Below are 25,323 nucleotides of genomic sequence, written 5' to 3'. Positions count from 1 at the left end.
TACATACTAGGGGGTCCTGTCACTAAAAATCAGAATTTTTATGCTGAATATTTTGGATTTTATTTGGAAAAAAATTCAAATTATTGTTTTTTAAGCTTAAAATAAATTTATTGCATAGCTGAATTAAATATATTTTGTTAAACATTTTGTTCTGCAAAAAAATGTTTTTTATTTAATGTATAATTTTAAATACAGTGTAACTATTAAAAGTCCGAAACATCATTATCGTAAATATTAAATTTTTTTTAGAAGCTGTGCTCCTTGCTATTCGTGGTTAATTTAAAATGTATACAATGATTTCGAACAATCAATTCGAATACATATTTTTTCTAAATAATTTTACAATTATTTAGATTAACTGCTTACTTTAGTTTATTATAAATAAACTAAACTAAATTAAATAAACTAAACTAATAATTGTTTTTGGAATAAATTTTATCCTTATCTAATTTCCAATATACTCAGTGGCACCGTAATTCTGGAAATCTTCTAAGTTTTAGCAAGATACGACAAAGATCTTCAGAGTTATTTAAATATATGTGATATTTCTTCATTGTTTCTTCTTTTAAATTAAAAACCCATGGCGGTAATATTTTAAATATTTGTGACCTATTACAAAGCTTACATTTTATAACTAAATCTGTCTGTGGTTAATATTTTTTTGGTTTATTACTGAAATGGAAGATTGGATTGTACTATCAATGCTACTTGTTCAATTAAACTAGAACTTCTTGCTACACCCAAAAACTAAGAAAAATCCTTGAAAGCCAATGATTTTCATCAGTGAAGAACTTTAGTAACAATATGGATCATCGCTAAATGACTTGTAGATCAAAGAGGCCATTTTAAATAATAAAAATAAATTAAAGATACTTTAAATTTTTTCAAAGTGTTAGAAACTTTTTGTTTCTGAAAAGTAGCCTCAAAACAAATATGTACAATCTACAAATCATCTAAATTCGTCAATTTAGTGATAGTATGACTGAATTATCAGCATGTTTATGAAAGGTAGTGGTTCTCCCCGAAGTAATACATACATCATAACAGCCATGATGTTCACGCTCCATTAAAAACGAACAGTGCTTTTGTCCTTACTAAAAACACGTGCAATGCCATCCGAAATACGTCCCTGGAGCGGTAATTGCAGCTGTGAGTTTTTGCTCGCGGTGTCGAAACACCTGTAATTAGGGCCCAACCTCGTGCTACGGCTGATGTATCTTAAGCAGTCGAGATCTTGCCATTCTTGCCAGATCATCTGGCATTTTGATTTAAAGTATGAGGACTTCGTAATCTCGACGTGTTCACAATGAAACGGGCCCAGACCGCCAAGGTCGTGCTCGATAACCTATTCGACGGCTTCGAATGGGGTTACCTTAATGTCCAAATAATTGTTATTTATAAAATAGCAATTATTTTATTATTACACAACAATTTTTTGCGTTTTATGGACGAATGGAATAAGGGGCCTGCAATTAATTTTCAGTCGGTGCCTACAAATTTAGAAACCCGAGCAAAAAATACGATATTTTTACCAGTTGCGCCAATGACAGTATAGAACTTTTAGAAGTCACGTGTTTTGTCGTCAAGGCTTAACAAAAAAAAACAGAGTTTAAAAATTTATTTATCACGATCCTGTAGTTAAAATTCATGATTTGCCGATGAATCTGGTAGAAAAGTGAAATTTTTGGGCGAAAACGCCCAAATATGGGTCAAAACTGATTTCCTCCTAAATTTTGTTCAAATATACCTATCATTTTTGTAGTATTTTGAGACGTTGAACACGATGCCATTAGTAAAATTTACCCATGACTTCCATATCTCAGATAGTCCACTATTTGGGTGAAAACTGGCGAAAATACAACGAAAATTATACATTTAGACAAAATTTAAGAAACTATTTTGACTCACATTTGGACCAGTTTTCACCCAAATAGTGGATTTTTTGAAAAACATCTAGATCATGGGTAAATTTTATTAATGGCATCGTGTTCAACGCCTCAAAATACTACGAAAATGATATATTTGGACAAAATTTAGGAAGAAATCGGTTTTGACCCCTATTTGAGCGTTTTCGTCCACAAATTTCACTTTTCTCCGAAATTCATCCCCAAGTTATGCATTTTGACTACAGGATTGTGTTCAACGCATCGAATTTCTTCGGAAATAATATGTGGGTCTCTTGGGTTTGGACTTTTTTTTTGTGTACCTGTGTTATGTCTACAAAAAATTTTCTGCACAAAAAATTTATTTAGCCAAGGAATTTCATATTTAGTTTTCACTTTTAAGCCACAAGAAAAAGAATTTGAAAAAACAGCTAATGTTTCATTCCCTTTTAGCTAAAAGCAATTTTAAAAATGAGTTTAAGTTAGTCGAATTCCTTGAATACTTTTCTCTGATTTTAACTATTTTTTCCAAAAACCTAATTCTCCTTAAACTATAGCTAAAAGCACAATTTATAAATTAATTTAGGTGTGCCAAAATAGTCATTAAAAATTTTTCTCTTTAAAAAAGGTTTTACTAAATACTTATTACCCACGAAAAGATAGAAGAAAAAGAAATTTCTTCAAAATATAAAAGTATCCGAAATTTGAATACAAACATCAAAGTAGGACCCGCTGATGCTACTAATGATTCTGTATGTTTGGCAGAAAATTGTAAAATAAATAGAATTCATACTATTTATAGTTACAAATAAGCTATACGACTAAATAATTACTGTCTGGGACATCGGATTCCCTCTGGAACAAATGTTTTTTACGTCACTTGAAAAAATTGAAAAATAAGTATATTTCCCAAATGTTAGTAAAACACATTTAGAAATGTAGAAGGACGAACTTCATAAGATATAGTTGTAGTAAAAAAATGTTTCCTATTTCCTATTCCACTTTGGCATTATATTTTAGAAACATTCTCACATACGTGAAGCAACACATTCTTAATTTACTCAAGAAGATCTTATATATCAGGCGTCACAGGATCAAATTCTAATTAGAATTTGTATTCATACAAAATGATAACAATTTAAACTGTATTATCTATGCATGCGACATATATTATCTAAACTTGAAATTTTATCAGAGAACCATGAAAACTGATACTTCCAAGTATATTGATCTCCTTTATCTTTCTGCTGTCAATTTGTATTTTTACTTTACAACTATTATCTCATATTACTATTACCTCATACTTCCGTCCAAATACATTGGCAGATTCAATTAATAGAAATTCGACCGCACAATCGGCCTATTTATAAAAACTGTCCACAACATTAACATCACAATCTGTGTGCAACATTTTTACACGCAAATTTCTAGGAAATCTACTTGTAAAATTTCATGTTAATTGTATCAAGATAAATTAATTATACAGGGTGATTTACAAACGGTGACCAAAAATTAAACCTCGTATTCTTTGGTGAATTTTAAGGAGAGTCTTCCGTATAAAGTTTTTATCTAGGACGCTTTGTTAAAATTTAAAAACTAGTAAGTGAAATAATTTGAAATTGGGCACATGTATTTATGTAAACATTGTCCAAAATCTGAGGCCTTTTCCTAAAATTTAGATGCTTCAGTGGCGGAGATACAGGGTATCAGCAGCTTATTTTTCTAAATAACATAGTACGCCACTGATTTACGGTAACAATCATGATATTTTCGTATTCGTTTTTCAATTTTATACAAATTACTTGTTTTTCGAAAAAAGCCTGATTTTCGAGTAAATCTTAAAAAACGAACTGAAAACACTTCTACTTAAATGAAATGACAAACAGTAATCATTCGGTTATTTATTCGAATAAAAAAATTAATGACATTAGTCATAATTTTAATGATTCTTTGAGTAAATGCTCAAAAAGACCTCCATTTTCACGAACACAGGCGCGACATCTTTTTAGTAAATTTATTGTTGCTTGAATTTGATGAAAAGAATTATTTCTTCTTTCCTCTAACTGCTCAAAATATCAAAATTACTATGGCAGCCTAGTATGTAGTTTTAAACCGCATTTTATTCGAATATCGAAGTGTTTTCAGTTCGTTTTTTAAGTTTTACTCGAAAATCGGGCTTTTTTCGAACAACATAAGAGTAGTAATTTGTAGAAAATTAAAAGACGAATCCGAAAATATCATGACTGTTACCGTAAATCAGTGGCGTTCTATTGCATTTAGAAAAATATGAGACTGATACCCTGTATCTCTGCCACTGGAGCATCTAAATTTTAAGAAAATGACTCAGATTTTGGACAATGTTTACATAAATACTTGTGCCCAATTTCACTTACCAGTTTTTAAATTATTTCAAAAAATAAAAAATATTTTTTTAAGTTGAACACCCTGTATGTTTTTAACGTAGCGTCCTAGATAAAAACTTTATACGAAAGATTCACCAACGAATATGAGGTCTCATTTTTGGTCGACGTTTGTGAATCAGTCTGTATACGCACGAAACGAACCAAACCTTGAAAAATTTTACATCAATACACGCAAAACGGAAAAATACCCTGGGCTCGACTTTTTAATTAACATTCAGAATCAGTATAAGTAATATGTAATAGTCCAGTGTTAATTACCTCTCTAGGTGGTAATGAAATAGCCAAATTTATCTTCCAATTTTTTTTTTTTCATAAACTTCGTCCAGTATATACGAGTATAGTTCGCTTGATTCGAGGCTAATGGAAAATTTTATTGACTTGTTGAAAGTAAGACAGTGAAAAGAACATAAATATGTACGACTTTGATGGATATTTATTCCCGAATATAGGTTAATTACTTGCTAATTGTTTTGAATTATTTTTTATCGAGGTTATGCAATATTTACGAGTAAGCTATATACTGAGAATGTACAAAGAATACTACATTTTTCTAGAAATATGGTAAAATTTTCTAGTATCTAAAACCATGTCCTTATTCTTATAATAAAGGTTGTATTTTTGCAACAAAATATTGTTCTGATCATCATTCCTTACAACCGTTTACTTACTGTTTTATCGTTTACTGGATTTTCCAAATCCATTCCTCTTTTATTTTAAAGATGGTGTTTCGAATTGCATAAGTCAAACTTTACTTGTGATAGAACTCCTTAAAATAAGAAAGGTATATCTCATAAATATGAGTTGAGAAATGCTTAAGGGGTTACGTGGATTTGGAAATTTAAAAAAATCCATTTTTAAAAAAATTTTTATCTAATAATTCATGTTAAGAATATTTCCCAAAGTTTCAAATCGTTCCAAATCAATCGGTGTAAAACTTTAAGAGAGAGCCTTTTGAAATTCCTCTCATTAAACGCCGTCTGTTGTGTCCATATACTAAATTTAAATATGATCAGTCTATTTCAATATTTTTTCTTACATAAATTATCGCAAAATTAAAAATAATTCCCATCAAACATAAACATATTATATTTTAATTTTACCTAACCAGGTACGCTAATTATTTTCAAATTTGGAATGTGGGATTAAATTTTAATTATGGGTTTACAAATGGTTTGACATTTTATACGATTAGCCATTTCGCCTACATAGAAAATATTTTTGTATTTTTTAAATAAAAATATTTCTTTTTAACCAAACAACCACAATACCGATTAGTTTTTTTATTTTATTATTTTTTTTATTTAAGCTCAAAAATGGTTTGTTCGACATCTAGAGTTACGACGTTAGAAACACCGTTTTAAACTTCTTGATAAGAATAACTTTTCCAAAAAATGAAACTTACGAAATATTTTAAAGAAATTTTTTGAAAACAAATAGGAGACTTGCTGCAGCACTATGCACTAAATCCAAATGGCGGATTTTTATTTTGATAGCCAAGTAAAAATATCCCACAAAATTATATGGCAAACGAAATAAAAAGTACGTAACATATTAAAATAAAATTTAAGCAAGTTTAGTTAATAAATTGTATAGACTGCAAAGTCGAAAAAAACGGGAAACCTTGAATTTTAAATTCTTTCAGAATTTGCAAAAATATTCGGATTCAGATACTCGAAACAAATTTCAACATAAACACAAACTAAAAAACTGAGCTCAGAAAAAACATTTTTTACAAATTAGTACTTTGAGCAAAAATGATCAGTAACAGGGTTGATCAGAGTCACTTTAAGTCATTAACAAAAGTAATGACACGAATACAGAGAATGTTTCGAAACGTAAAATGTAGAATGTAACAGTAATGATCATTTTGTAGTAAAGAATTATCTACTTTCTCAGTAAAGTGTAGTATGAGATATTTCTGTTGAGGCAAAATTAAATTTACAAAATCGACACTGATCTTTTTGACACAAAGGCCAGGGCCGGATTAACCTATAGTGAGTCCCGGGCAAAAAGATACAGGTTTTTGTTTGATTCTAAAAAAGGTCGCAATCAGGAACTTGTCGATATAAAATTTCAAAACCTAAACACTTGGTTTGATTCTTAAAAAAAAAGCTAAAATTCATTTTGCCAGTTGCTATTTTTAATGTGACAAAAAACCCAATTAAATAGCATAATACACTATCCATTTCAATCTATTTATTTTATTTTTAATTTCACTTGGTCAACCCTACTTTTTTTTCATTCCTAATCCAGAATATTATTAAATACTAAATGGAATATGATGGAGATCCTTATAAAGTCATCATTAGAAAAATAGTTTCTTCAGTGCCAGTTTACTGCGTAGGTAATAACCAGTCCACATAACATTTGCCGTAAACGCGTGATTTTTTGCTGGGCAACTTGAAGTATGTGTTTATAAATACTTAATAAACGCCTAACATATTTAATGAAGATAATTACGTTAATTATACATAAAACAATAATTTCAGTACAAACATTACAGGTCGGTTCATTTCCTNATTATCCACGAAAAGATAGAAGAAAAAGAAATTTGTTCAAAATATAAAAGTATCCGAAATTTGAATACAAACATCAAAGTAGGACCCGCTGATGCTACTAATGATTCTGTATGTTTGGCAGAAAATTGTAAAATAAATAGAATTCATACTATTTATAGTTACAAATAAGCTATACGACTAAATAATTACTGTCTGGGACATCGGATTCCCTCTGGAACAAATGTTTTTTACGTCACTTGAAAAAATTGAAAAATAAGTATATTTCCCAAATGTTAGTAAAACACATTTAGAAATGTAGAAGGACGAACTTCATAAGATATACAGTACAATCTCGATAATATGAACAGAAAAATCCACTCGGACGTTCACACTATCGAGAGTGTTCATAATAAAGGGGGGTGTTAATAAAATGTTATATATCTGTAGCATATGTATATTAAAAAATAATAAGTACATAATATGTACCTATATAGATATTTCATTGTTTTAATATGAATATAGGAAATTTACTCATTTATTCTTTTGAAAAAAGTAGTTATTTTTGTTTGTTCCCTTTTTTGATTTATTTTCGCCATCACAGCTTTTTCGTGGATTCATTTCAAGGTGATTATATCACTAATATGGATCATATTTTGTTTAGACCATTCTATTGTAGTATCCAACGCCTTTATAACTGTAGCATGAGGTATCGTGATAACCGGTGGTTCATTCTCTTCATTCTCACTGGTATCTAATTCTTCCTGTGATTCTGTTCTATCTCCTTCTTTATTTACATCTTCATTCCACTCTTCCACATCTGTCGATTTGTACTGAGCCTGTAATCAATCATGTATCTTATAATGTCTATATTATTCTATATATTACAGTTCTAATAAAAATTAAACTTACAGGTGCTACCTCTTCTAGCAGTGAAATCGTATCCCTTATGACACTATCAATACTATCCAAATTTTCTTTTTCAGTTTCGTTCCTCCATCTATGTTGCAAAATATTCAGAGGCACGTTGTCATCTGCATCATCGAATCTCTCGTTCATAGATGTGGCAGTTGTAGGCATTACATTATTCCAGCATTTAATAATGGTTTGTGGTGTTAGTTTATCCCGAGCAGATGACAAATGAAGAATCGCATCTCGTAATGTAATTTTTTTGAGTGCAGTTCCTATTGATTCCTCACTTGCAGCGACACAACTCAGTAAGCTATTTCTATAGTATAATTTTGTGAGTCTCAGAATATTCTGATCCACTGGCTGGTTCAAAGGAGTTACATTTGGTGGAAGAAACATTACGAAAATCTTGCCATCTGCATTTTTGAGCTCTTCAGCAGATGGATGTGATGGCGCATTATCTAAGAGCAGAACTGCTTTCTGTGGCAAATTCATATTTCGCAAAAACGATTTCACCTAAAAATTAAACTATGCATGTAAAAATCAGAATTAAAAGGCTACTTGCTATAAACAGTTTACCTCCAGTACAAAGTTTTCGAAGAACCAATCCTTAAAAATTTGACCTGTCATCCAGGCGTTTTTTGTGTTTCTGTATATCAAAGGATTTTTGAAATTCCTGAAACATCTTGGAGTTTTTGATTTTCCAATTATTAATGGCTTCAGTTTATGGAGTCCTGAAGCATTTGAACAACCCAAAAAAGTTATCCTCTTTTTCGATGTTTTCATACCAGGAGCAGTTTTTTCATTAATAGAAACATACGTTTTATCAGGCAATAATTGCCAGTATAATCCGGTTTCGTTGGCGTTATACAATTGGTTAGAATTCAAACCATGTTCTCGGATTATTTCTTTAAACTTTTCTTTGAAGGGATAGACGAATTCAGGATTAGAAGATAACTTCTCACCTGTAATTTTCAGAAATCTGACGCCTTGTCTACATTTAAAGCGTTGGAGCCACCCATCACTTGCAGTGAAGGTAGAAATGTTCAAACTCTTACTCAGCATTAATGTCTTTTGTTTAAGCATTTCTCCTGATATTGGTATATTCATCTCTCTTTGCTTCAGGAACCAATTATATAACTGTTTTTCTAATTCTGGATTTTCTGGTTTCTTAAGAGTACATTTCTTTGATGGCTTCAACGTATTGCTGATTACGTTAATAATTGATTGTTTTTTATTTTTAAGAGAACAAAGAGTCGATTTTGCTATCCCGTATTTTCTAGATAAAGCACTAACAGTCATTCCTTTATCATGTTCTTCTAAAATTCGCGCCTTTTCACTCAAAAGACAAACACTTTCTTTGTATCTTCGGCATTTGTAAAATGTATGTGCGAACAATATTTAATAACCAGCACTACACGCTCCCTGCTATCGTTATAGACTGATAGAATCTGACAATTTGATTACGTGGCGGCGAGGTGAGACGGGACGAGAATAGGCGCGAACTGCGCAAATGCGAGCTGTTCACGTTATCGGGGGTGCACGTTGTTCACAGTATACGGCGTTCAGTGTATTAACATCTCATGTTCACGTTATTGACATGTTCATATTATCACATGTTCACATTATCGAAATTGTACTGTAGTTGTAGTAAAAAAATGTTTCCTATTTCCTATTCCACTTTGGCATTATATTTTAGAAACATTCTCACATACGTGAAGCAACACATTCTTAATTTACTCAAGAAGATCTTATATATCAGGCGTCACAGGATCAAATTCTAATTAGAATTTGTATTCATACAAAATGATAACAATTTAAACTGTATTATCTATGCATGCGACATATATTATCTAAACTTGAAATTTTATCAGAGAACCATGAAAAATGATACTTCCAAGTATAATGATCTCCTTTATATTTCTGCTGTCAATTTGTATTTTTACTTTACAACTATTATCTCATATTACTATTACCTCATACTTCCGTCCAAATACATTGGCAGATTCAATTAATAGAAATTCGACCGCACAATCGGCCTATTTATAAAAACTGTCCACAACATTAACATCACAATCTGTGTGCAACATTTTTACACGCAAATTTCTAGGAAATCTACTTGTAAAATTTCATGTTAATTGTATCAAGATAAATTAATTATACAGGGTGATTTACAAACGGTGACCAAAAATTAAACCTCGTATTCTTTGGTGAATTTTAAGGAGAGTCTTCCGTATAAAGTTTTTATCTAGGACGCTTTGTTAAAATTTAAAAACTAGTAAGTGAAATAATTTGAAATTGGGCACATGTATTTATGTAAACATTGTCCAAAATCTCAGGCCTTTTCCTAAAATTTAGATGCTTCAATGGCGGAGATACAGGGTATCAGCAGCTTATTTTTCTAAATAACATAGTACGCCACTGATTTACGGTAACAATCATGATATTTTCGTATTCGTTTTTCAATTTTATACAAATTACTTGTTTTTCGAAAAAAGCCTGATTTTCGAATAAATCTTAAAAAACGAACTGAAAACACTTCTACTTAAATGAAATGACAAACACTAATCATTCGGTTATTTATTCGAATAAAAAAATTAATGACATTAGTCATAATTTTAATGATTCTTTGAGTAAATGCTCAAAAAGACCTCCATTTTCACGAACACAGGCGCGACATCTTTTTAGTAAATTTATTGTTGCTTGAATTTGATGAAAAGAATTATTTCTTCTTTCCTCTAACTGCTCAAAATATCAAAATTACTATGGCAGCCTAGTATGTAGTTTTAAACCGCATTTTATTCGAATATCGAAGTGTTTTCAGTTCGTTTTTTAAGTTTTACTCGAAAATCGGGCTTTTTTCGAACAACATAAGAGTAGTAATTTGTAGAAAATTAAAAGACGAATCCGAAAATATCATGACTGTTACCGTAAATCAGTGGCGTTCTATTGCATTTAGAAAAATATGAGACTGATACCCTGTATCTCTGCCACTGGAGCATCTAAATTTTAAGAAAATGACTCAGATTTTGGACAATGTTTACATAAATACTTGTGCCCAATTTCACTTACCAGTTTTTAAATTATTTCAAAAAATTAAAAATATTTTTTTAAGTTGAACACCCTGTATCTTTTTAACGTAGCGTCCTAGATAAAAACTTTATAAGAAAGATTCACCAATGAATATGAGGTCTCATTTTTGGAATGAATGTGAATCAGTCTGTATACGCACGAAACGAACCAAACCTTGAAAAATTTTACATCAATACACGCAAAACGGAAAAATACCCTGGGCTCGACTTTTTAATTAACATTCAGAATCAGTATAAGTAATATGTAATAGTCCAGTGTTAATTACCTCTCTAGGTGGTCATGAAATAGCCAAATTTATCTTCCAATTTTTTTTTCATAAACTTCGTCCAGTATATACGAGTATAGTTCGCTTGATTCGAGGCTAATGGAAAATTTTATTGACTTGTTGAAAGTAAGACAGTGAAAAGAACATAAATATGTACGACTTTGATGGATATTTATTCCCGAATATAGGTTAATTACTTGCTAATTGTTTTGAATTATTTTTTATCGAGGTTATGCAATATTTACGAGTAAGCTATATACTGAGAATGTACAAAGAATACTACATTTTTCTAGAAATCTGGTAAAATTTTCTAGTATCTAAAACCATGTCCTTATTCTTATAATAAAGGTTGTATTTTTGCAACAAAATATTGTTCTGATCATCATTCCTTACAACCGTTTACTTGTTTACTGTTTTACCGTTTAGTGGATTTTCCAAATCCATTCCTCTTTTATTTTAAAGATGGTGTTTCGAATTGCATAAGTCAAACTTTACTTGTGATAGAACTCCTTAAAATAAGAAAGGTATATCTCATAAATATGAGTTGGGAAATGCTTAAGGGGTTACGTGGATTTGGAAATTTCAAATAATCCATTTTTAAAATTTTTTTTATCTAATAACTCCTGTTAAGAATATTTCCCAAAGTTTCAAACCGTTTCAAATCAATCGATGTAAAACTTTAAGAGAGAGCCTTTTGAAATTCCTCTCATTAGACGCCGTACGGGAGCGTACAAGTATATAGAGGCAGCTGCTTATCTATTGTTTGTCTGTCTTTCTCGCTAGCTTCTCTTTATTTTTAAGAGTTACTTTTATTAAATATTTTAGTTTTATGGAGCTGAAACCAACGAAAAAAAATCCGTTTTATTCCTTCCTAAAACCTTAATTATAATCGCTTTTTCTCAAAACTCTATTTTGAAGACTGTGGACACGATTTCTCAAAAACTAATAGACCGATCTTAATGAAATTTCGCACTCTTCTAGATAGGATTGACTAGTGATTGAACGAAGTTTTTTTTTTTTCGTTAATTACAACAAATTTTACAATGCAATAAATGGTGTAAATTTTACTGATTATTGTAATTTTTTGTATACTACGCCAAAAATTTAAATGTCATTTTTTTAATCCTTCGTTCAATCACGAGCTATACTCACCTACTAATAGAAGCTAACATGAGTTACATTAACCACCGCCAGAATATTTTTTCTCAGGGGTCTTCGAAAACCACGTCCCAGCGGATGAATTTTAAATAAAAATTTTATAAAATATTGTTTAATGTTACTCTTTTATATGCTTAAAAGTTTGAATAAAAGAATTCTTTTATATAAAAAAAAATTAGTTGAATTTCTGAAAATGTCTTTTTAGTATGTATTTAAAACCCCTAAAGATATACAAAAGAGGATTTAAAGACGTACTTCAGTTTTTATCCTTGATATCAATCATTTAGGGGCATGTAAATTCGAGAGAAATAAAAATTTTTCTCATCTTTCCAGCTACGCCATTTTGTCACCAAAAATTAAACATTCCGATTTTTTACATAAAAACCATTTCGCATTAATTGTTGCCTGGTGAATTACAATTTTCAAATGTTATTTTCTTCATTTGTAAATGGATAATTTTAAATAAAAAGTTTTTTTTCTGTGAAGTACATCCAAACCTGTAGTCTTAACAGAAAAAAAGTATTATAGTTTGCTATTATATTTAGTAATAATAATAATAATACGCGTGGAATAAGAGGATTTACCTGTATCCGAAATCACTTCGTTTGGCAGCTAGATGGCTTTAAAATTCCTGAAATGACTTAATTTTTTAATTAATTCTAATGCGCGTTAGCTGATTTTGATAATTTTTGCTTTCAGTTGTGTCCATATACTAAATTGAAATATGATCAGTCTATTTCAATATTTTTTCTTACATAAATTATCGCAAAATTAAAAATAATTCCCATCAAACATAAACATATTATATTTTAATTTTACCTAACCAGGTACGCTAATTATTTTCAAATTTGGAATGTGGGATTAAATTTTAATTATGGGTTTACAAATGGTTTGACATTTTATACGATTAGCCATTTCGCCTACATAGAAAATATTTTTGTATTTTTTAAATAAAAATATTTCTTTTTAACCAAACAACCACAATACCGATTAGTTTTTTTATTTTATTATTTTTTTTATTTAAGCTCAAAAATGGTTTGTTCGACATCTAGGGTTACGACGTTAGAAACACCGTTTTAAACTTTTTGATAAGAATAACTTTTCCAAAAAATTAAAAGTACGAAATATTTTAAAGAAATTTTTTGAAAACAAATAGGAGACTTGCTGCAGCACTATGCACTAAATCCAAATGGCGGATTTTTATTTTGATAGCCAAGTAAAGATATCCCACAAAATTATATGGCAAACGAAATAAAAAGTACGTAACATATTAAAATAAAATTTAAGCAAGTTTAGTTAATAAATTGTATAGACTGCAAAGTCGAAAAAAAAAAACAGGAAACCTTGAATTTTCAATTCTTTCAGAATTTGCAAAAATATTCGGATTCAGATACTCGAAACAAATTTCAACATAAACACAAACTAAAAAACTGAGCTCAGAAAAAACATTTTTTACAAATTAGTACTTTGAGCAAAAATGATCAGTAACAGGGTTGATCAGAGTCACTTTAAGTCATTAACAAAAGTAATGACACGAATACAGAGAATGTTTCGAAACGTAAAATGTAGAATGTAACAGTAATGATCATTTTGTAGTAAAGAATTATCTACTTTCTCAGTAAAGTGTAGTATGAGATATTTCTGTTGAGGCAAAATTAAATTTACAAAATCGACACTGATCTTTTTGACACAAAGGCCAAGGCCGGATTAACCTATAGTGAGTCCCGGGCAAAAAGATACAGGTTTTTGTTTGATTCTAAAAAAGGTCGCAATCAGGAACTTGTCGATATAAAATTTCAAAACCTAAACACTTGGTTTGATTCTTAAAAAAAAAGCTAAAATTCATTTTGCCAGTTGCTATTTTTAATGTGACAAAAAACCCAATTAAATAGCATAATACACTATCCATTTCAATCTATTTATTTTATTTTTCGAAAATTTCACTTGGTCAACCCTATTTTTTTTCATTCCTAATCCAGAATATTAGTAAATACTAAATGGAATATGATGGAGATCCTTATAAAGTCATCATTAGAAAAATAGTTTCTTCAGTGCCAGTTTACTGCGTAGGTAATAACGTGTCCACATAACATTTGCCGTAAACGCGTGATTTTTTGCTGGGCAACTTGAAGTATGTGTTTATAAATACTTAATAAACGCCTAACATATTTAATGAAGATAATTACGTTAATTATACATAAAACAATAATTTCAGTACAAACATTACAGGTCGGTTCATTTCCTCAGGCGAAACAAACACGCTGTGACGTAATACATTATTTGTTGTCCGTGTAAAAAAGGCCACATCCGCAAATGCAGGTAGGACTATAATCGATAAAGTCGTGGTCAATAGAAACGACCTGAGATATTTAATGAAATATTTGGAAATTATTATTTAACATTAAATAGTTTAAATAAAAAATTTTGATCCGTGATTAGGAACTTAGGAAAATAAAAAAATGTAAATATAAAAGAATACATTATGTATATACAAAAAGTTAAAAAAACGAAAAACAACGCAGAAAAATACAAAAGAACCTTAAGAACGGTAATAATTTTATTACATAATATTTTCAGATCAGTTATTTATCTAGGAAAAACCACAGCATCAACCACAAATAAGCGCCGTCAAATTGGTAAAATGAGCGATGATGTACATAAGTTCTACTAATTTTTCGTGAATTAGTGTAATAAACCAGTTCTGGGAACCTTTCGGGCACTGGAAACCCGAGAAGCATATATAAATGGGCTGCCACAATATTTCTAAAGAAAACAAAAATTCAGTGAAATGCCGTTGCTAGTACAAACAAGGTCAGACATGCGGGATGTTTGTAAATTATGATGTCAAAGTGAAACGCGAGAGAACATATTATCATTTCGTTAAAAAAACTATTTGTGTTATTAACTATGACTTCTAAATATAACATGATAAAGGACTTTATTGACTGTATTAATCTCATGCTATATACAGGGTGTAACAGTAACAGTGATGTTTGATAAACTAAGAAGCAATTTCGAAAAAAAAAAGTATTATACCTTTTTGCTTCGTTCAAAATATTTATGACACACTCGACAAAAAAAAATAACACACACATTTTGAAGCTTGAAGATTCTAGTTTTGAAATCTTGATGAAAATTTTTTTTCTATGTGCAATCAAAAGAAATAATGCAAGGCAAAAAAAATGGATCAATAAATCATATAGCGATGAATTCATGAAAAATGAATAAAGAGTCACTTGGGAGTATAACTAAAATTAATGCAATTAATTTCAACTCAATATACGTCATGCGAAGAAAAAATCGCGTCAAAACTGAACAGGAAATAATTCAGTATAATTTTTTGAATATTTTAAAATTTCGAATTTTTTTTTATATTCTAAAAGATATTTTTTTCGACATTTGAAATATTCAATGTGAAATTATAACAAAGATAAGCCCACAATTTTTTTTTAAATTTTGATTTTTTTTCAAAACTGATTTTTTTTTGTCGATATTTGACGAGTATTTAACGCAAAATTGTGAGAAAAATTACGCAATTTTTTAATTTATTTTATTTATTTTTACTTTTAATTGATTTTTAAGAAGCAATAAACCTGCTCCTTTAATTTTGTATAAAACTGATGATTCGGGAAAGGAATACGGTTCGACAGATAAATTTCAAATTTTACAGGCCTTATGGGCATGTATTGAGCTAAAATAAAACCTATAAACATTGGTACCTACTTTTCGCAAAATTGTAAAATAGAAAGTAACCGTTAATTTACCAAAACAGCAGAAAAAGTCATTTTTTGCAATATTTCAAATAATACTAAGTACATATAAAAAAAATAATCTCAAAAGGACCTTAAAGGAGATTGATTCATGTTTCCAAAACCCACTGTACAATGATTAGTTGAGAGATGAGATATCGATGATCCAAAAAAAAAGATGACTTTTCACTCAATAGCCGATATCTCAATGAGAAAAAATCTTAAAGAAAATTTAAAAAAACTAAATTGAAGCTGAGGAGTCAAGCTAAATGACCCCGGCATTTGTTATAAAAAAATCGTACTATTTTTGCCTTGTATTATTTCTTTTGACTGCGCCGAGAGTGATTTTTCATCTCTAGATTTCAAAACTAGTATCTTCAAGCTTTAAGAGCTTTTTATTTTCTCAATACGACTATTATTCACGAAGATACAGCCTTTCAAAAATCACCAAAAAAATTTGGAACTTTTTCTGCTCCCTTAATTTTTTTGCTGAGTTTATATGTGAGACGAAGTATAGTCTTTCCGATATCAATTGAAGAACCAACAGATTGACAGTATGTACCAGGTTCGGTCGCTGACGCAGTAACTCGGCATTGAAATATTTGAAAAACTTGTTCCAATATTTATTTAGCCATACCCATATACAGGTCTGGTCGAACTTAACGTGAAGGTGGTAGAAATGTATACGACCTGTTGAATAATGCGAGCGCGGGCAAAGGAAAACAAAGACAGTTGCATTGGGCTACTGGGCAATAAATCTCAGCAGTTGACAAGTGGTTGATAAATTGCCCAGCAGTGCAGTGCAGTGCAGCAATGCGGAATTTGGTGTGATTCAGGTAATTTTAATTTATTATAGGCACCTTTTATCAACCATTCATATTACTATATATTTTGTTTACTAATATTATCACAATATGGCATTTTGAAGACCTTTTGAAACGAAACAAAACGAAATTTAACACCAATATAATAAAATTGTTTGAGGACATAAATAATTAAAATATGTTGTTGGCCAAATGAACATATAATAGAAATTTTCTACACATAGTCCAGGCGGTATCTGTTTCGGGTTGGGTAAAACGCATATGATCGGAGATTTTTGCTTTAACGGCTTCTAAATAACATCAGAAATTATAATATTTCTATGCAAATTAAAAAAAACGTGGGCTTAATTGTTATTGCAAAAAAGTATTAAGAAAATGGCAAAAAAATTCATTTTTTTCTTGGATTTCTTGTCGACAACTTAGCAACTATTAATTTTAGACAAAAATGGAAGAGGAAAAAAGTTTTGTAATTAAATTTTAATCAGGATAGAGTTAGTTGTAATTCGAAAAAATAATTATTGTTATTGCAAAAATCGGAAAAATCATTTAAAAAATTGCAAAAATGCTAGTTTATTTGCCAATTTTTTTCAGACACTTGAATAATACCTAGGATCTTCATACTTTACCCAATTAAACTTCTTAGTGCATAGAATCATCACACCAAATTTCATCCAATTCGGTTCGATAGTTTTTACATAATAGGTACCTAATTGTTCAATTTTTTTTTAATTAAAAAATTTTCAAAATCAAATTTCTAAAAATCTAAAGCCTTTGAATACTTGAAAATTTCACCACAAAAAGAACAGCTCTCAAGCTTTAAAATGGTTTTTGAAAAATTCAAATCGGAGCCGTGGTGATTGTTTAAACATTTTCGCAATTTTCACGTTTATAAACAATCGCAGTAATTTAATGTTTTTTTAATTTTTTTTTAATTTCAAAATATGGTTTGAAAGTACTCGGAAAGACAAGTAGGTATTTTAAAAAAATACCTGATGATCCGCCCATTATTTTCGGAGTTATAGCCCGTTAAAGTTAACCCTTATTTACAGCAAAACTATAAGGGTATAAGGGCTGTTTGTCATTCCGAGTACTTTCCAGATAAATTTTCAAAATTTGCAATCACGGGTGTCCCATTTAAAATGTCACTCAAAGATATTCAAGACCGCGTGAAATCAATGAAATATCAGTGGTGGTGGGAGCAATTTGCGACTTTTGATATTTTTTTTTACAAAAAATAAATCCTTGTTTTCAACATTGAACATTATTTGGAACTGCATATTTGTGAGTTTCATAAAAAGTTATGAATAGCTATAAGCATTTTTGTAAAGAAAAGATCACAAACCGGTCAACTACCTGAGGCAACATCCTAAAATGATTTTCACTTGCAAAACCGGTGAATTTGCAAAAATGACAAGTTTTATTGTTTTCTATCAATCAAGTCAACCTACTCGTAATGCTAATGTGATTGAATCATGATTACAGTTTCCAAAAAAAAAAAAGTATTTTTGCCTACTTACCACTTCTTACAGGGCTCGTGACGTTCTCGATCGACATACTGCTCGTGCGCACGGTCAGCCATCCCGGCCGCTTCCGTTCGTCCTTGGGCGGCGACTCGCGCTCCTCCTTCAGCGGCGGCGTCTCGAAGTTGGTCCTGGGGCTGGGGCCCGTCACCGACAAATGCCTAGGCCGAGGCGGCTGCGGGGAGGCACTGCGCCCCAGCTGCGGTAGACTAGGGGAAGCGCGCCCCCCGGGGAAGGTAGCGTTCCGTTTGTGGCGGCGAGGAAACACCGCAAGCAGCTCCGCCCACCAGCGAGCATCCTCTCGGCTGGCAGCCTTCACGAAGGTGACGCGGTCGGGGCTGGTAAGGGCCAACGAATGGGGGTGGCCGGTGACCTGTTCGGCTCCAGTCACCTCGAGCACCTTACACATGTCCACGCATCCTTGAGGAACTGTATCCGGCTGAAACAACACTTGATATCAGAGTTTTTAAGAAGCCTTATTGTTTTCTCAGATTTTCAATGCAGTAGGTATATATTTAAACTTCGAACGGTTCTAATCGAACAGTATCTATTGTAGGATCGTATTCGATGCAAAATAGAGCAAAAAATTGTCGGTCTTTTATGAAAGGAAAAAATGAAATTGAATGTAAAATCTGAAATATCGCATCATACGCATTGTGTTTTAGTAGTAGCTGTACTCGCCCAGGTGTATCGAGTATACGAACGGTCGGTTATACGTTAAATATTAACCTGGTGAGCTTGGTCGTAAATCAGAGACCGCCTCCAAAAAACAAGTAAACAACAATGGCGCGTACAGAAAAATGTAGCACATTATGTGGAATTTAAAAAACAAATTGGATTTATAATAAATTACATTTAAAATAAATAGTTTATGAGAACAAAGGAACTTTTGTAGGAATAGGGGTGCCAGACGTGAACTGATCCCTTCATCCCTTCATAATGCATAACGAAATTATTCAATTTCTAAACCCCTTAAAACCGTACTGCAATTAAACATTTAAGTCGAATGCCAAATACATATACAAACAATGCTGATATACTAAACCTATTAACACAAAATCGGATTTTCAAGGATGTATCTTTGAACCACGGACACCATTGCACCCGGAAGAGGAATCAAATCAAACCTACTAGACTTTATGTTTTTGGGCATGTTCTTTGAGATGCCCACAAAATTTGAAAAAAAAAATCATTCAGACCACGAAAACGGACTTCAAATTTGAAAAACAGTGCTTTTCAAGACTATCGTTAAGGTACGTGCCTAAAACCAATGATTTAGTTAGTTACTTGATGATTCAGAAAATGGTGAAATCAGAATTTTGTGACGGTTTTACTCAAAAAAGGCGAATTTTGTTGGAAAATTTCAAGAAATAAAAAAGTTTATAATTAGTCAAAAAACACATTGGAATTTTTCCAGAAGTTTTTGTGCCATTTTTTCAAATTTTTGGAGTTATCCAGTTTATATCCATATTTACAGTCCAGGAAATGACAAATTTCAGGCAAAGGAACGAATTCCATGGTAACGAAAACATTCAAAATCGAAAATAGGAATGGTTACAATTTTTCAAGATGTTATTTCAACGAAATTTTTTATTTTGACCAAATTTTAGACAGTATTCGAGAGATGAAAATGATAAAACTATTCAGAATCCAAAAAGAAAGATTCAGGAATGTATCCTCGTTTCTTCAAACATGGTCCAAAAAAATCTGGTAAAATTCGGACGTGTTGTTTGACCAATTCTGACTTTTCTTTTTTTTTTTAAGGAAACCCACCTTTTTCTAGTAAAACCGTCATAAAAATCTGATGCCACCATTTTCGGGTTCAGCCACCATTTTGGTTCTTTAAATTACTAAATCGATACGCACATGATAAATCCTTTAAGTTGAGAGCTTTTATGCACCGTTCTCATTGGTTTTAGACACGTACCTTAGTGATAAAGTTTGCAAATCAAAATATAAAGATTGAAAATAGGAAAAAATTTAGGTGTTTTTTAACATGGCAGTCCATTTTCGTAACCTAAATGATTTTTTTTAATTCTGTGGGCACTATCTGAAAAAACATAAAGTCTAGTAGGTTTGATTTGCTTCCTCGCCCGGGTAGAATGGTGCCCGTAGTTCAAAGATACGCCCTCGAAAATACGATGTTGAGTGTTAATGGGTTAAATAATGGGTTAAACAAATGCCGTTACAAAAACCAAAACATTTGCCCGTAAACAAAACCAAACGTTAATGAAATGTTTTTTTTGCTTGCCCCTGAACAAAAGTTTAAGATGAGAAATACATAGACATTTCGAAAAATATATTCCGTAGTGAAGCAGCTATAAGAATAGGAAATTATGACTTATGACATATTGGTTGTTTTGTTTTAAGTTTGCTACCGATTTAACAACCATCCTCGCAAGAAATTGGATCATTTTAATTACTTGTTATAAAAACCGTCAATAACAGAAAAATTAAGAGAGATAGGTAGAGGGAAGTGTATAGATAGAGGGTACAATTCTGCAATAGTTTTTGATTAAACATACGGGGTGTTTCATTTAGAAAAACCAAGTTTTGGCTGTTCGAAGTTAAGCAAATCCGACAATAATTTTTATCACTCTGTGTATAAAATTAAACAGTTTTTAAAATAACGAGTAACAAAGAATAAGCATCCCCTTATTTCTCTTTCAAATATCAATAGTTCAGCTTGCACGATGTAAAAAATAGGCATTTTTAGGCTATCGAAAAACAACTTTTTTTTTAAAGAATTGAAATATCTCGAAGACCATTAGAGACATAGGGGAATTTGATAAAAGTCCATTTAAAATAAGCAAGTGGATGGCGACTTCCGGTATAACCGGAAGTGCTACAACAATGGCATTATTTTATTTAAAGTGAGCAGCCCCGAAAACACAAGACCCAAAATTTTCAAAATAATAGGCCGTTACCGCAATAGTAATAAAAAAACAAAATTAACTGAGTAAGAAAAATAAAATTTATAAATATAAAAAATTAATTTGATAAATTACAATATTTTAAAACAAAGCACTAGACATGAATTTATTCCATAGTACGAGTATACCTATACACTTATATGAAAATCAACCAATAAATTCCAATTAATTGGAAAACGTAAATTTTCCTGTTTTCTAAATTTGTACTCTTTGATTACTATTTTTCCCATTGAAGATAATAAACAAAAGTTTTAAATACAAACTTTTGCCTGCAAACAACCACTATGGACTTATTTGCTCACAAAGACAAACTCAAAATATTGAAATTCTAAATTTTGTTTGTTGTTTATATGGATACAAATGAACCGATCTTTTCAATTAATGTGTGAATGAAGTGAATGGCCAGTCTCAAAAAATTTCAGAATTCAGTATCAATTATTTTCAACTTTCTGCAAAGATTTTCAGAATCTTGAAAAATGTGATCATCCAATGGTTCTAACTTCACCTTCTTAAATTCAGAGAAATATAGGTATATTGTAAAAATTCCTATAGTCGCGTCACTTTAAAATACATTCTTTGAAATATTGAAAACGAATTTTGTGACGTGACAGACTATTTTTGCTCTTAAACTTTTGTCCATGGGCAATAAAAAAGTTTCATTAGCGTTGGGTTTGGATTACGGGCAAATACTTCTATTTTTGCATCGGGCATTTGTTTAAGAACATTTGTATAAAAAAAAATCGATGGCTGATTTGGACTAACTAGGATTAATAATTTGAAAATCGAACTATCTGCAGAAACAAATTGTGTCCGAAGATTGAGCGTCCATTGTCTAGGTCTACATACGAGGCAGTCAAATAGAAATTTCAGGGTACATACAGTAAAACTAAAAACACTTCATCATTTATTGACATTGACCAAATTTATTCACGATTGGTTTACTTCAAAGTCACTGAGATGAAACTAATCGCATTTGACGTCGAAATTTGGTCTGTCAATTGTAAAATCAATTTTGCAGGATGATTTCTTCTTTTTTTTTACTACAACAAAGGTACCAGTTATAATGTGTTGAATTTGGGACGCTGTGTACCAAAAAAGTTTCAGATATTCACTATTCATTGGCAACAAAATTGTCAAATATCATATAACTATATTAATTTCACAGTAATTACCGTTAAAACCTAAAGTTTCCATTAAAATTAAAGATTAAGTTAATTGTTTTTATATTACCTTTGCTTTGAGCATCAATGATGACGTAAAATTGTTAAAGCATTTATACGTGTGATAAGAAGTTCAAATATTTACTGTATGTGTTTTGGCTCTTATTTTTATCTGACAAGTTAGGTTTACCTTACTTTGACGGATAGAGTATACGTAATGGATAACAGATTAAAGGAATGCTGCAAGCATTAACATTATGTTGTAATGGTCTAATCTACGCAGCTCAAAATAATAAATTAATTTTTATATTTGGAAAGCCTTAATCCAAGCTGCGACATGAGATTTATAAATTTTTAAAGTTTATTACTACCAGAATAAAATAAATTATACGCTAAATTTATTAATGGAATTCATAATGAGTATTAGAAAAAAAATGCATATAAGTTTCATTTATAGCGTCGCATAATAATAATAATAGCCATAGCCATATGGTACCAATGATAAACTGTAAAAATGTGTCTGCATAGACCAAACAGTTTTGGTTACGATAAGAAATGACGTGATTCTTCTTCCTCGATGGTATGGTATTTATACCAGCAATGTTCATTCACCCATATGCAGTTCAAGCTTCTACAGAACATCTAAATTAGAATTAGATCGTTTGGTATCTACAATGATGTTTTCATGTATTAAATTACTATGGCCTATTGGCTAAATTGCTACACCTCTGAAATTATAAGGATACCTTAATCAAAGCTATGTGAAGTTAACATCGAACTTTAGATAATCGAAGTTTTCTTTACATGCAATTAGTTGTACCCGTTTAGTACCAGTTTTATACCACTCTTATTTAAATTTGTACTTCAAACCGTAAGGGATGAGGGATGAATAATTACAGTACTTAAGTAATTGTACATAGAAGTATGGTAGATTTGTGACTTTAAAATATTACGATTTGAGCCAACTTGCCTTAATAAAATATTGATAATAAGAAATATACAGGGTGTTAAAAGTGAAATTTCGAAATTTATTTTTCGCAATAACGTTTTTGGACATTTATACAAAAAAAATTTTAACTGGGGGTTTTTTGGAATGAGAAATCATAATTTGGTATATAATTTAATGTATCTTTTAGAGGGCGCCACATAAGCCACATGTGGCATAAATGTGCGCAAAACTTTTTTGCCCATCAAGGTAGCGCTCTTTTGGGAAGAAAATATTAAAGGCACGGCATTGTAAGAACAAAAATGTATACTTGTTAACAACCTGTAAACTTAACGGTTTTCGAGATAATCGAATTTTAAAAATCGGCTGCATAATTCTTTAATTCATTACGAGAAATAGTAACGTAGCAGACGGAAGTCACGAATGATTTTAACAGCTAAACATTCTTATTTTCATAATCTATGACGTTTGAAAAAGTTTTAATTGAATATTTCAGATAATTAAGAAATAGCAGAAAATGTCGAGACAATAATTTTTCTAATACAGAAATGGGAGATATGGTTATCTACTATTTACTGCCAACAATATTTCAACGGACGTGCTGCGAAATGGGAATATTTCAGAAGATATCCAAACAGGCTGCAACCTAATCACCAAACATTTGAAAATCTATTTAGGAATTTAGGCGAAAGTGGTTCACTTCGTCCTAAACGAGATAATTTAGGCCGACCGAGAATCATTACGCCTGATCAAGAAGATGAAATTGGTTCACGTTGCAGATGATCTTCAAGTTAGTACAAGATGGTTATCTTCAGCTTTAGGAATCAGTAAAACTTCAGTTTTAAAAAGACTAAACCTCGATAAACCATTTTACGCCTGTGCAAAATTTATTGCCAGCAGATCTACCATTAAGATACCAATTTACAAGTGATATCCGAAATAGGCAAAATCTTGACCCCACCTATCTTTATTAGTAGAATATTATTTACGGACGAGGCAACATTTAGCCGCCGCGCCGTGGTATTTTTAATTTAAGAAATAATCATATCTGGGAAACTGAAAATCGTTATTTTAAAAAGAGAGACATTTTCAACACGAATTCAAAATAAATGTATGGTTTGGGATCATTGGTGACCATTTTTTAGGGCCATACGATTTCCCGCATACTTTGAATGATGAGAACTACTTACATTTTTTACAAAATGACTTCATTGATCTTTTGGAAGAATTGCCATTAAATTTCAGGCAAAATATGTGGATTCTACAAGATGGTGCACCTCCTCATTATACGAGAGAAGTCAGAACATATTTAAACACCAACTTTCCTGAACGCTGAATTGGTAGTGGTCATTTCCCTTGACCAGCACGTAGCCCAGACTTTAATCCTCTCGATTTTGGCTTATGGGGCGCAATGAAACAACTTGTTTATAAAAGTCCCATAAATACTCGCAACCAAGTTTGGGAAGAAATAAATGCAACTGCAGTTTCTTTTGAACCAATCATGTTATTTAATATGAGGCCATCTTTTATGGAACGTATGGATAAATGCATCGAAGAGAATGGTGGACATACATATCGAACACTTACTTTGACATAATTAAACCTGTAATGTTAGTTAGCTTAGTTTTTTCTTTTCTTAATATGTGTAAAATTCATTTCTAATTATGATTATTAAACTTATAATTTAACTGCTTTTATTTAATTTTTTAATTTTTAAAATTTTTTTAAATTTTTGATGTCAATTCCTACTATTACGTTAATATTCATCCTGTTGATGTAAAAACATGATAAGCGTATACGACTTCTACGTTAATATTTCTCGTAATGAATTAAAGAAGAATTATGCTGCCGATTTTTAAAATTCGATTATCTCGAAAACCGTTAAGTTTAGAGGTTGTTAACAAGTATACATATTTGTTCTTACAATGCCGTGCCTTTAATATTTTCTTCCCAAAAGAGCACTAC

The 25,323-nt window shown here is 30.9% G+C and overlaps 2 protein-coding genes across 2 annotated transcripts in view; both read right to left on the bottom strand.

The window, feature by feature from the left end:
• The window catches only part of LOC108909706 (protein outspread), a 173,138-nt gene that overhangs the window by 39,435 nt on the left and 108,380 nt on the right, over window positions 1–25,323 (bottom strand). The window contains exon 3 of the mRNA XM_023455412.1: window positions 18,317–18,758. Within this exon, the coding sequence (XP_023311180.1) occupies window positions 18,317–18,728 (412 nt within the window). The 5' untranslated portion in view covers window positions 18,729–18,758. The remainder of the gene's footprint in view (window positions 1–18,316; window positions 18,759–25,323) is intronic.
• On the bottom strand, window positions 7,348–8,800 carry LOC108909707 (jerky protein homolog-like). The gene is made up of 3 exons (XM_018714113.2): window positions 8,290–8,800; window positions 7,714–8,226; window positions 7,348–7,640 (listed from the first exon to the last, which is right to left on the bottom strand). Exons 1-3 carry the CDS (start codon window positions 8,794–8,796, stop codon window positions 7,419–7,421), a joined length of 1,242 nt encoding a protein of 413 aa, XP_018569629.2. The 5' UTR covers window positions 8,797–8,800; the 3' UTR covers window positions 7,348–7,418.

The sequence above is a fragment of the Anoplophora glabripennis genome, unplaced genomic scaffold, assembly GCF_000390285.2.
Source record: "Anoplophora glabripennis isolate ALB-LARVAE unplaced genomic scaffold, Agla_2.0 scaffold465, whole genome shotgun sequence".
NCBI classification, from domain to species: Eukaryota; Metazoa; Arthropoda; class Insecta; order Coleoptera; family Cerambycidae; genus Anoplophora; species Anoplophora glabripennis.
Note: the sequence above shows the minus strand (reverse complement) of the source record. Positions and strands in the feature narration are given on the sequence as shown.